Raw genomic sequence first — 13,661 nt, forward strand, 5'->3', positions numbered from 1 at the left:
GTATTATAAATAATTAATTATGATACTAATACCCAATAAAATTTAAGTTTGCCTATTCACAAAAACATATATTCCTATTCGCAACTTCATATGAAGATTTTAAAGACTTTTTTTTAAAAAAAATAAATCTTTTAAAGTTGGCAAATACAGTTCAGGAGCGTGGCTTTCTAACCATATAAATCTTACCCTTTTATGTTAAATATTACAGAAATCTATATTGTACAGAAATTTGCGTTACTATTACTATATAAATTTGCTATGTCGATAAATATAAAATCTCACATGATACGTAATACCCTTAACCATCTTATTCAGAGATGACTTAAGAAATCTTGAGATATTTACACCCTTACCTGACTCTACTTTTTTTTGACCCAATATAAATAATATAGATTTTACTATCTCTTTCTATCAATTTCACCTTCTCACCAAAACTTGCAATATTTGTATATATGATTTTAGTTACTTAATTTGCTTTGGCAATAATGTCAAAATCAATTTGAGGGTTTTAGTTTATAGCACCTGAATCTTCACTGATATTATCAGATAATCTATTATAATCTTTATAATCTGCTTGTTGAATAATACGTTTTTGTGGTTTTGATCGAATAGATTTAATCTGTTGTTTATAGACTGGTGCTTCGTAATTGTACTTGAAAATTTTTGGTAAGTTTTTCTACCTGAATCTTAAGTAACTCTTGTAGTTGTTTTTGAGTAATCCTAAATAACTTTGATATTAATACAACAGATTCCTGTTTTTCTAATGGAGGTTGAGTTACATCATTGTAATTTACTCAAAGTTTTCAATTTCTATCTTATAACCCTAAATATATTTCAGCTAAAGATGTTAGCCTTAATTATTTTTTAAAAAATTTTGAATTACAGCTATAAGATTTTTATAGCCTTAATTAATTACGGCATATAAAAATTTTGTATTACGACACTTTTTTGAATTACGGCTAATATCTTTAATTTCAGCCCTTTTCCATTCTAAATTTCTCAGATATTTAACCAAATTATTGGAATTAAGATTGTTTAAAACCTTTCTGCTTCAAAAATATTATTAGCTGAAAGATCTCTAAAGAACTGGTCGATAATAAGATTATCAGTAAGATTTAGTAATTTTCCAGCCCTTTTTACAGTTCTATAAAACACATCAACTGGCTTATTTTCTTGATAAAAACTGTTAAAATGTATACATTTCTTTTCATCTAAAATAGTTGGAAATTATATTTTAAGCCAATAAAGCACTTAATTAGATTTAATACCTGGAAAAACTATAAACTGATTATCATTATTAGCCAGAACAGCTCTATCTGTCAGTTAAACACCAGCTTGTTCCCAAGCTTTATCTCCATCTACTAAATCATGAGTAGGAATAAATGCTACTCTAATAGTTGCTGCTGTATTAGCCGCATCTGCTGCATTTCTGTTAAACCTTCTGGTACTGCTAATACTACAAAAGCAGCTAAATTGGCTATCTGAGTTTCTTCAGAATAAACTCTAGAAAAATGATCATTTATTGGAGTTTTTACAGAATTTTTTTTATAGGATAGGTATTAATGATAGAAAATTATGGGAAAATAAAGTTATTAGTAATTTAGTGAATGCATAAAATATTATATGGAGATTTTGATATGGAGAGATTTAGGATGCTTTGTTTTCCTAATATAATATGTAATTTGTTCTTCTACAGTTACTAATAAAAAAATACGTTTATTAAATAATAAATAAAAATTGGCAAATATAATGACTTGCCAATTTTAATAATGAATAAAAATCAGCAAATTATTAATAAAAATCGATTAAATATTAGCCGATTTATGGGTTTTTTTAAGCTAAAATTGTTCAAAAAATCGGCCAGTTGAATTTTTTCCGATTTTTATTATTAGCTGAATGTGTGACAAATCATGTGACTGATTTTTTGATTGCTGAAAGGTTTTATTGACGAAAGACATTATTTTGACTAGTGATATGAAAGTGAAATTTCCACTAGTAACCTATCTTAATAGTAGGTGGTCCTACTTACTTGTACATTTAGCTTTGCATGTTTCGAATTATCAGTTTTAATTAAGTATTTAGTATTCTGGCACTTATATTTTTGTAAACCTTATCAGACCATTTTCTAAATACCATTTTCCTGAATATACCTTTTCCCAAATCCAATTTTCTGAATGCCTATTTCCAGAAATCGATTATTTCCTGAAACTCCATTTTACCGAATGCCAATTTCCCAAATCTCAATTTCTGGAATTATATGAAACATCCAATTTTCTGAATTCTTTTATCCTGAATTATTTTATTACAAATTCCAATATCATGAACCCTGATATTCTGAATTGACATTTTACTGAATTTAATATTATTTTGTATAATTTTACATCATAAATTAGAATTATTAATTTCATAAACTCAACTTTTATTTTACTTTGTATTAAAATAAATACTTAAATAAATAATGCAAAAGCGAACAGATTTTATTATTCAATTAAAGTATCTGTTTGAAATTTGTACCTGTATCAAATCTTTTTCTCCTAAAATACAAATTAATTATATTTACTTGATGTTTAGAAAAATATTATCAAGCACTTAAACTCAGTGGGTCAGAGAAAAATTTATTAGCTAAAAATACAATTCTCATAAAATTTTCATTAAACACAATCTATTGTTATAAAAAAAATCTTTTATCAATTTTATTAGTACTAGTATTAGTATACTTTTAAAAATAAACTAATAAATGTTTATTAGTAACATACAGTTAGTTTAATATTACAAAAAGTTGAATTATATTAATAAATCTCTAATAAATTTCATTTATAACAAGTACTTTAAAAAATTTTTACAATTGTTAATGTTATATCTGCTTTAAATACTGCATATTTGAATAATAAAACTTATAGTTATCAATAGTTCTTTATTTTTTAAATTTATCATATAGTTTATTTATAAATCATACAAAAACATACAGTTTATTATATAATTCAAGAAATTGTCCATTCGGAATATTAGAATTCTGAATATTAGAATTAAGGATATTTGAATTCGGGATATTGGGATTCAGGATATTGGGATTTAAGATTCGGGAAATTAGACTTCAGGAAATGAGATTCGGGAAATAAGGATTTGGGAAATTGTATATTTCAGGAAAATGTTCAGTTCGGAAAATTGGCATTCAGGCAAATGACTTCAGGAAAAGATATATTCAGGAAAAAGGCGTTCAGGAAATCGTACTGTAACCTTTTGTAAAGGGGCATACCATTAAGTCACTGTAGAAGTTGTGCAGTTCTTCTACATCATCTCCTAACCAACCTACACTTTTTTCTGATTGATTAACTCTCTTTTTAAGCTTTGAATGATAATCTTCCATTTTTTTCTCTAGAACCCTAATATCTTCAGAAAGCATACTATATACTTCTATACTTTGCTTATTTAGTCCAAATAGCTTGGCTAATTTCTCCAGTATATCTGATAATTTCCTGCTCGCTGGGTGCATTGTCAGATGAATGTTTTTGATCGGCTACCATTTGAGTTTTGTATTCCAAATCCTTACTATAGGTAATGCTTCGCACTATTAGGATAGTATTAGGATACGGAAAATTAACTCACAAATATAATGACACACTAGATTTAGTAGATTAACTATTAAGTGGAGATTTAAACAGACGTAGAAATCTTTTCAAAGGATTTCATCATCTGTTATTATGAGTTACTATTTATTTGAAAGTTATTTAATTATTTAAATTTCTTAATCCACACATCAAATTACCAGATCGAAAGAGGATTGAAATTCATTCAAAAAAAATAATTTAAAAGATTATAGCTTTCAACCGAAAAGCCAATATGAAGTTTACTAAAACGGTCACCAATAATACTTTTCAGGAATTGAGACTTGTCTCCATATAAGGTCAGATGAACGCTTGAAGACATTTGAATTTACAAAAGTAAAGGTGATGCAAATAATATTAATATGCATGATTATACTTTATTATTAGATATTGTATACAGTGTATTTTTGAGAATTTGTTTTTTGCAGAACGTTTTTTTAATAAAATACCAATATTAGTATTGCTATTTGTAGATTGATAATAATAATTATATTAAAATATAATAATAATACATAAAAATAACAATATGAGTGTTACTATTTGTCAAATTAAAAGATAAAAAGAATCCGTTTATTTTGGATTGTATGCATAAGTTTGAGATAATTTGCAACCCTGCCGACAATGCGTAGAACCGGAATAAAGACAACCCGCATACGTCATCAATTCCACATCAATATTAGTTCCCGGAGGGGGAAATTTCGCAGGGTCATAATAGTCGGTCTGGTGGCTCCGTTATACAAAGAAGAACAGTCCGCACAGTCATAAACACGACCACTACCTCTACTATAATTTGCAACATTATCTGCGCTGTACCCATTTACCCATCTACGTTCATCCCATACAGTGTAAATCACATTATCATTGTAGGTAAACTATGTATTAATCTTAAACGTAACTGGACTCCTCTTTGCGATATCAACTCAAAATCATTTGATCCAAAACCCCAATATTCACGAATAGGAATTTTCCTTAAACACTTCATATCATCAGGAGTACCATCATTCCTTACTATCTCCCAAACTTGTTTTGCCAGTAATTCCTGTAAGCTCGCTGGATAATTGTTGCATAGAAAATTTTAAAGTCATAGTGGTAGTAGTATTTAGGAATCAAGAATCCCCAAGATTGCAACAAAAAAGATGCCACAATATAATAATTTCAATAATTGCTTTGTTTCATTGTTTTTTTTAAAAAAGTTGTATTGTTAGTCCAAAGAACTGTGCATGTTAATATGCAATGCCAAATTAGGCGGGATTGACAACGATCCATTAGGCGCTATTTTCTTACCTCATTCAGCACAACCACTTCAGATGATAACGGTAATAAATATTCATGCATGGTGTCACATATATATATCATACCATTTAGACATGACCTGATTTTTATTGCGTGATTTTTTCATCATCACACATTGCGTGATTTTTCGATAATACAGTATATGAAATTCATTTATAAAAAGATTGAAAATTTCTCAAACGCTCCCATAAGGAGATTGTTTGTAATTAGTTTTCGAAAAATCTCTGATAATACAGTATTGATACCAACATTATGAATCTTGGCAAAGCATACCGTTTGCAATTCACAATTTTCTTTTGTATATTTTTTCTTGCGATTGGTACTTTTGCGATAAAATGTACGTCTTCTCCAGATCCTGCCAAACAAAATATTGAAGATGCAAAATGTGCAAAAGCCTTAGGAAAAGGAACTGTGTGCTCTAGTTCTGGTAAAACAGTGAATAATTGCATTTATGCTTGCCATTCTGATAACGATTGCGTAAAAAGTTTAGGTAGCAAATGTGATATAGGTGTGAGCCCGCATTGGCTGTGTACATGCAATGTTCAAAATGGTAATGCTGATTGTTATGAAACTGGTATGGGCTTTTGCAACGCTAATTTTGACAACCATTGTATGAGTGATTCACTGAACAGCAACGATATTAGTACATAATTTGGTTGCAAATAATTATAAGAATACAAGCATATTTATGTTACGTTTAAGATAAGTAGTTTAGAGATAAATTTCTGATAGCGTGCGTGAAGCAATTTAGTGTTCTATATTATTTTTATTGATAAATAAACTTGAATAAGCTTTCATCAAACTTACACGTTTTGTAAGTCCGAAGTATGAGATTTTTATTAACATCGGTATTTATTTTGACATAATCATTAAAAAAAAAAGAGTAATCGTGAAACATTTTGACTATTACGAATCTGATTACATCATCTAGTACAATTAATTTTCTGATGGTGTGTTTTAAATTGCGTTATTCGTAGTAAAATAAATTTCCGATACTTTATTAATAATTTTAATTTCGAAGTGTTAGAGAAGTAAACGAAATATATGATGCTATCAAAGAGTGAGGGAATATGCGGATCCTAAACCATTTAATGCTAGTCCCAGCATCAAGTTATTTCCTTGCTCTCCCAGACTTTTTATAAATTTCTACATCTAACTTTTTTCTATCTATATCGCTAATTACGAGATTCTCAACCTCGCACTTTTTTTACATGAAATAAATAATCCAACTCATATGCACATCTACAGTATATCACACCCACCCATACGGGCCATATAAAGTATTAAGTTACGCAAGAAAACTTCACTTACGACTTATTTTTATAACAATCCACTCTCGTATTTAACTCAAGTACGATTCTGCGCCAAATTACTGCCCCGGCTGAAATTACAGTCATGTGATTTTTTTTTCCTCTGTAGTAACGTGTTTGACGATCATGATTTTTATCAAATATGTTTTTTTTTTTTGCAAAAAACAGTCTAAAATACATTACCTCTGATAATTTTAACCAACTATAAATGGAGTGAATAGGCAGGCCGGCAAAGATATCGTACTGCGCATTTCAGGTGATCGGCTCACATGACCGGTCTATGCTACAATAATACAATTGCGAATTTGAATTTATTGCTTGAAGTGAAGCAAGTAAGACAATATTCCATTCCATTTTTATACCATTCACCATGTAATCCATAATTCCCATGTTTTCCATCACAAATAGGGTATGGTGAGCTCCACGGCTGAGGTGATGCAAAATTATAATTATCAATCCCTCTAAAACTATTTTGGAATTTCAAGTATGGGAAGTGCTTTAAGATGGATTTGATAATTAATTCTGGATCAGGTCTGGCTTCGAAAGTGATAGGCTTGAAATCAGAGGCTTGAAGTTTTTCTGATATACTTATCACAGCTTCTGACAATTGCCATGGCTCATTTCCAGTTTCTTTTTTATATCTTTTGTATAATTTGGAACGAATCTTATCTGTCAAAATACTTGGTAATCCAGTTAATTTGGCATGCCAATCCAGATAATCGGCGGTTAGTATTTTAACAGACTCAGTCATTTTCCTTTTTATATGACTGCAAACAATTTAAATCACTTTTTTCTCATATAGATCTATTCATTTGAAAAAAAAATTAAAATTCCCAGACTATTGTAAAGCAATGAGACTACGCAACTATCTCAATTTCACGCTGTTTACATTTAATAAAGTAAGATCCTGCTTTATACCTACCTTCTATTTCTTCATCATCATGACCTAATTTGCATAATGGGCAGATATAGTTCCTGTATGATGTCTCATCAGTAATCCCATAATAATCAAAATTTTTACTACTACATTCTCTATATAGATTACGATATTGATCCAATATCTTGTTGCGAAAATAGGAATGAATCATAAGCTGGCTTAAATTGGGCTTGTTCATTAGTCTGATTGGTTTTTGAGTGCTTATCCTGACATCTAGTGATTTTTTCGATTCAGATTCAGTTGGCAGATCACATGTGTGTAAACAATTGTTCATGCTGATCAATTTTTGAGATTTGGTTAGTTTATTAGTATAAAGATTTATTATATTCTGGATTTGTGCATCAGTTAGTCTAGAGATTGCATCAGTACTAGATATAACCACTCCAATTTTATCTATTCCTATTCCTTTAAACAAGATATAGATGTTTTTAGCCTTTTGTATCATCTTACGCAAATACTTTCTTTTTTTACTGAAAAGATACAGCTTTATTTCATCATAAATCTGCATTCTTGCTATTTGATTGCTAATATTATTTTCAGATCTAAGGATTACAACCTTTTTTTCGTATTTCTCACTATAGTAATACCATCATAATTTTTCTTTCTGACCAGTTTTTTCAGCCTTGTTGAATAAATGAACTAAATGAAGTACAGAACCTGGAGTTACCTAGAGGGATCGTGTCAAATGAAACATGTTTAATAGATATAGAATTCAGTAAGGATGTAGAATTATGACATCTAATAAATTCAAGTAATTCATATATTAAATCTTGTTCTACTTTCTGATTATAGAGGATTTTTGCCACCTTGATCTCTGATAAATTAACCTGTTTCTCTTTACTATAAAGCGATTCAGAAGTAGTTGATGATGAGTTCTGGAAAAATACATGCAATTGGCTAAGTTTCTTTTTCCGATTTCTCTGCCTAATCTTATTACTAACCTTTTTCTTATGCATCTCATTCAAGAAAGTATCTGTCTTTCTATCATCCTCCAATGATCTGTTGTTAAAGCATTTCACAGATTCGGTAGTATCATACTGGTCTGCAACGGGTGATATATTAATTTGGTCTGCTAAAAGCGCTAAAGGCAAAAGTATTGAATCGATTGGAGACTTCAGTATAGATGTATTGCTTTGTGCCAAAATATTAACAGCATTTTGTTCCTGTTTGATTTTCCTGATATTATCATCTAATTTAGCAATAAGAGTAATCTTTTCTTTATCTTTCTATATATTCTAGGTGTAAACTGGCTTCACGTTTCTTCCAAAGATGAATTTTCAATGTATTGCGAACATATCTTTACCTGATAGATTAACTTGAATTTATCAGGTCAGGTTTAACAATTGCAATTCAGCATCAGTTCAAGTTGTAACATAAATATAATCTGAATGACCTATTGACCTAAAACTATAATTTTATATAATATAAGTGATGGTATTATAATTCACTTTTTATATTGATTTTATATAATAAAAGTGAGTTGTGATATTAGGATTCACTTTTTTATATTGATTTTATATAATAAAAAGTGAATTTTAATATTGGGATTCACATTTTATATTGATTTTATATATAAAAAGTGAATTACAATATTTTCAAAAAAAATGTTTTGTATCATTTTTTTTTGATATTTTAATAAAAATCCTGAAAATTTTCAGGTTTCAGTTTAGATCAGATTAAATAGATAACCTAATATAACCTGACTTGATTTGATCTGAAAAAAAATTTCAGGTCAGTTTATCAATTAACTTGACTTAACCTGATACATTCAGAACTTTACTCCAAAACTTCAATTTCTTTAAATTGATACTAATCATTTCTTTTTCTTTTTATAGATTTCGAATTTTGAACTTTAGACTTTAGATTATATGACAGATAGGATCCCACTTACTTATAAAATAGGTCACTCCCAGGCCTAAGGTAAAAATCATATATAAAATTCTTTGTAGATCCTACTATAAAAGGAAATTTTATGTTACTAATCGTTATGATTTTTTTCTTTTTAAATAATTAACCAATAAAATTTAAGAAAAAAGTAAGGTAAAAACTATTAGTAAAGGGCTAATTTTCTACAGTGACCTTTATTATAAGTAAGCAGAGTCTTATGACAGATAGAACATTAAATAGAACATTAGATAGAATATTGCAATAAATATAATAAATACAATTTATACAAATTTTGAAATAAAATCATTGATTTATTAGTATATAATACATATAATGATCTTACAAGTATTATACAAGTATTATTGAGATATATTAATATCAATATAAATATAATATCTATGTGATATTTTTATGATATTTATAAACTGATATGTAACTTATATGTAACTATCTGTTTCATTAATAGATGCTATATCAGAATTATTAATCTAAAGATATCAAAATATGATATGTGAATTATCAAGTGATTATCAGATAACTAATATATTACTAATATTTTATCATTTAACCAGTAACTGTCTGGAAAAAAAGGGTTAGTAGAAATAAAAACTATGGATTAGAAAGTAAAATATCTAAACTAAAGCTCTGAATGGGTCAGTTTGGTCCAGATTATAGACGGTTTGAATTAGAGCTAAAATCTGTAAGAACTGAACTGAAAAACTGGCAGTTTGGTTCAGTTTAATCTGATTTTTATAAAAATGTGAAAAATTGAATAGATATCAATTTAGTGATCGTACAAAGTCGAGCCATATATCATTGGATTTGTTTTGATAAGACGCGTCTAATTGTGGTAAGATTATGTCTTTAGCATCAATAGATCGCATGATTACTTCACGCTAAATGATTTATCAATAATTGGAATTAGAAAGCCATCTATCGGTACTAGAGACATGATCTTAGCACCATTTGACGTGTCTCGTTGAGATGAATCTAATGAATATAAATTCATCCATATACGATCACTGGATGGCAAATAATGTCAAGATTCGCATTTTTTAAAAAATTTCGAATGTTAAAAATTAAAAATTCCAATACATGAATTTATTCATCATCCAATAGTTGTATAAAGATGAAATAGGACTCATTGGATTCGTCTCAATAAAACGAGTTGAATGGTGATAAGATCACATTTCTAGCATCGATAGATAGCTTGCTAATACCAATTTTTTATAAATTATTTGGCGTAAATTAACTTGTAATCTATCAATGCTAAAGACATGATCTTACCACCATTTGACTCATCTCGTTGAGACAAATCCAATGAGTCCTATTTCATCTTTGCATAACCATTGGATGACGAATAAATTCATGTATCAGAATTTTTAATTTTTAATGCTCAAAAATTTTAAAAAAATGCGAATCTTGATATTATTCACCATCCAGTAATCATATATAGACGAATTTATATTCATTGGATTCATCTCAACGAGACGCGCTAAATGCAAGTAAGATCATTCCTCTAGTACCGATAGATGGCTTGCTAATTCCAATTGTTCGATAAAATCAGTTTAGCGTAATTTTACTTGTGATCTATTTACTATTCGACGCGTCTCGTCAAGATGAATCCAATGATATATGGCTCGACTTTGTATAATCACTAGATCGATAGCTATTCAATTTTTCATATTTTTATAAAATATCGGATTAAACTGAACCAAACTGCCAGTTTTTCAGTTCTAATACCCGAATCGAACTGAACCAAATTTTGAGCCAGTTTTGGATTGGTTCTCCAGTTTAGCCCGAACCGTTCAGAGCTTTAATCCAAACTCATATTTACCACTGCTGTATTAACAATGTAATGTCATTAATTGTAGTTGTTTTAGTTCTTTTTTGAAGAACTTTAGCAGTATTATTATGTACAGTGTCTGAACTGGAAATTTCTGAAGAAGAGCTATTAGCTGCTTCTTTTTTTTTTTTATCGAATAGTAAGGTCCCCTCTGGGATTACTGTTATTATTTTTTCATCAATTAGGTATAATTTAGTATAAAAGTTGTAGTGGGATTATATTAATATAAAGTGGAATTTTTTCTTTAGTAAAATTTTCACTGGTCAAAATTATTTCTTTCGTCACCAAGACCTTTCAGCAAAATTATGTCCGAAGTGTTACATAATTCGACTAGATTTTGGCTAAACTTAAAAATCGAAAAAAAATTGACCAATAACTTTTTAGTCAATATTTTATAAAATTATGTATCACATGCATTACATGATAGGTAATACTATATTTAACTTAAATTAACTTTTTTTTTTCTCACACCAGAGTGGTGCCATCTTAGGGCGGTTTGATTATAGCGTAGTATTAGATAGCGTTTGACTTTTGTTTTATCTTTTGTTCTTGTCTATCTTTCTGTAATCTTGTTCACATGGATATTAAAAATAAAAATAAAAAAAACTTTTTTTTTCTCACACTTTCACTTTTTCATTTTACTTTTCCACTCACCCTATTCATCACTCTTTCATTTTTCCCCTTTCTACTCACTCTTTTGTCTCCCTTTCCCTCTCACTTTTTTGTCTTTCTCTTTTCCCTTTCTTTCGTCCATTCCCTCTTCCTTCTTTTTAGGTGACGCTCCAGCTCTTTGGATACAGTATTTCAGTAAGTTTTTAATTTTTTTTATTTTCCTTATTTTCGCCTTAATAAACTAATTTCAAATTTTTTTTTTTAGTTATTCGGCTTTTAGACGCATGGAAATTTCGGTAGGAGAGTTAGATTTTTTTAAAAAATTTTATTTAACGAAACGTTTGCTAATGTTTTCATTCTTTTTTTTTGTAGATTCAAGATCACCTCTTTTAAACGCATAAAAACTTCGGTAGAAGAGTTAGATGTTTTTATAAAATTTTATTTAACGAAACATTTGCTAACGTTTTCATTCTTTTTTTTGTAGGTTTAAGATCACCTCTTTTAGACACGTGAGAACTTCGGTAGAAGAGTTAGATGTTTTTAAAAAATTTTATTTAACGAAACGTTTGCTAACGTTTTCATTCTTTTTTTTTTGTAGGTTTAAGATCACCTCTTTTAGACACGTGGGAACTTCAGTAGGAGAGTTAGATGTTTTTAAAAAATTTTATTTAACGAAATGTTTGCTAACATTTTCGTTCTTTTTTTTTGTAGATTCAAGATCACCTCCTCCTTTTGGTGCATCACTGCCTGCTTTTGGTGTATCATTTCCGTTATCATCTCCTCCTTTCAGTCTACCTCTATTCGCCCTCAAAGTATAATAGTTATTAGGATTTAGGGCATGGGTTGATCGATGGTAAGTTTCAAAGTTAGGTTAATTTCGAAACTTTAAAAAAAATGATTTACTAATAATCGTTTCTTTCTACTTTTTGTAGGCTTCCACTTCAGGCTGATAGATCGAGTAAGTTTCGATTTTGAAACTTTTCGAAATTTTTTTTTATAACAGAATTGGTTTGCTAACCGTTTCTTAATTTTTTTTTTGTAGATTCTTCTTCAGACTAATATTGAATAGACAGGTAAATTTTGAAGTGTGTTTTGAAACTTTATTTTTTATTATTATTAAAGAAACGGACTAACCGTTTTCTTTATTTTTTTTTTTATTTGTAGTTTTTCATTATCGAATTGACAGGTAAGTTTCGAAGTATGTATCAAAACTTTAATTTTTTTTATTAAAGAAATGTTAAACTGATTGTTTCTTCTTTTTTTTTGTAGGTTTCCCCCTTGTGACTTTATTGGATGGGCGGGTAAGTTTTGAATTTTCGAAACTTTAATTTTTTTATTGAAGAAATGTTAAACTAATTGTTTCTTTTTTTTTTGTAGGTTCTCTCCCTTGGGACTTTATTGGATGAGCGGATAAGTTTTGAATTTTCAAAACTTTAATTTTTTTATTGAAGAAATGTTAAACTAATTGTTTCTTCTTTTTTTGTAGATTTTCCCCTTAGGACTTTATTGGATGGGCGGGTATTGGATGGGCAGGTAAGTTTTGAATTTTTCAAAACTTTATTTTTTTTATTAAAGAAACAAACTAACCGTTTCTTTTTTTTATTTGTAGGTTTCCATTATTGAATTTGCGGGTAAGTTTTGAATTTTCAAAACTTTTATTTTTTTATTGATGAAACATTAAACTAATTGTTTCTTCTTTTTTTTTGTAGATTTTTCTTTTTGGACTTTATTGGATAGACGGATAAGTTTTGAATCTTTCAAAACTTTATTTTTTTTTATTAAAGAAACGAACTAACCGTTTCTTTACTTTTTTTTTGTAGGTTTCCCTTCAGATTTTATTAGATCAGGTAAGTTTCTTTTGAAACCAACTTTTTTATTTAAAAAATAGGTTACTAACCTTTTCTCTTTTTTTTGTAGGTTTTCTACGGACTTTTATCAGGTTAGGTGAGAATGATGGATGATGTATGGTGGGCGGTGGATGGTGTATATAGATGATAGATAGATATTAATTTAATATGTAATTTTTAATAAACGAATTAATAAAATTTAATTAATAAATTATTATAAAATTAAAATCAGTAATCAGTTAAATGTACAAAAATCAGTAATAAATTATTAGGTTTATTAACAATCATCAATTTGATTTTACTGATTTGTTGTCTGATCAATTT

At 28.5% G+C, this 13,661-nt stretch overlaps 5 protein-coding genes across 5 annotated transcripts; 2 read left to right on the forward strand and 3 right to left on the reverse strand.

The window, feature by feature from the left end:
• Window positions 1-3,026: 3,026 nt before the first annotated feature.
• Window positions 3,027-3,493, reverse strand: OCT59_017941 (uncharacterized protein; the record flags this gene model as incomplete). Its single annotated transcript, XM_066148439.1, has 2 exons — window positions 3,027-3,092; window positions 3,257-3,493. 2 exons carry the CDS (start codon window positions 3,491-3,493, stop codon window positions 3,027-3,029), a joined length of 303 nt encoding a protein of 100 aa, XP_066004371.1.
• Window positions 3,494-5,100: 1,607 nt separating this feature from the next.
• OCT59_017942 (uncharacterized protein) lies at window positions 5,101-5,759 on the forward strand. Its single transcript, XM_025313589.2, has one exon. It carries the CDS (start codon window positions 5,151-5,153, stop codon window positions 5,547-5,549), a length of 399 nt encoding a protein of 132 aa, XP_025186899.1. The 5' UTR covers window positions 5,101-5,150; the 3' UTR covers window positions 5,550-5,759.
• Window positions 5,760-6,491: 732 nt separating this feature from the next.
• Window positions 6,492-6,959, reverse strand: OCT59_017943 (uncharacterized protein; the record flags this gene model as incomplete). Its single annotated transcript, XM_025331489.2, has 1 exon — window positions 6,492-6,959. The coding sequence occupies one exon, from the start codon at window positions 6,957-6,959 to the stop codon at window positions 6,492-6,494; it is 468 nt and encodes a 155-aa protein (XP_025186900.2).
• Window positions 6,960-7,065: 106 nt separating this feature from the next.
• OCT59_017944 (uncharacterized protein) lies at window positions 7,066-7,419 on the reverse strand (the record flags this gene model as incomplete). Its single annotated transcript, XM_066148440.1, has 1 exon — window positions 7,066-7,419. The coding sequence occupies one exon, from the start codon at window positions 7,417-7,419 to the stop codon at window positions 7,066-7,068; it is 354 nt and encodes a 117-aa protein (XP_066004372.1).
• Window positions 7,420-12,340: 4,921 nt separating this feature from the next.
• Window positions 12,341-13,451, forward strand: OCT59_017945 (uncharacterized protein; the record flags this gene model as incomplete). Its single annotated transcript, XM_066148441.1, has 8 exons — window positions 12,341-12,360; window positions 12,423-12,448; window positions 12,655-12,676; window positions 12,760-12,791; window positions 12,977-13,023; window positions 13,100-13,121; window positions 13,311-13,337; window positions 13,408-13,451. The coding sequence occupies 8 exons, from the start codon at window positions 12,341-12,343 to the stop codon at window positions 13,449-13,451; spliced, it is 240 nt and encodes a 79-aa protein (XP_066004373.1).
• Between the last annotated feature and the right edge of the window lie 210 nt (window positions 13,452-13,661).

The sequence above is a fragment of the Rhizophagus irregularis genome, chromosome 27 (genome assembly GCF_026210795.1).
Source record: "Rhizophagus irregularis chromosome 27, complete sequence".
Classification (NCBI taxonomy): domain Eukaryota; kingdom Fungi; phylum Glomeromycota; class Glomeromycetes; order Glomerales; family Glomeraceae; genus Rhizophagus; species Rhizophagus irregularis.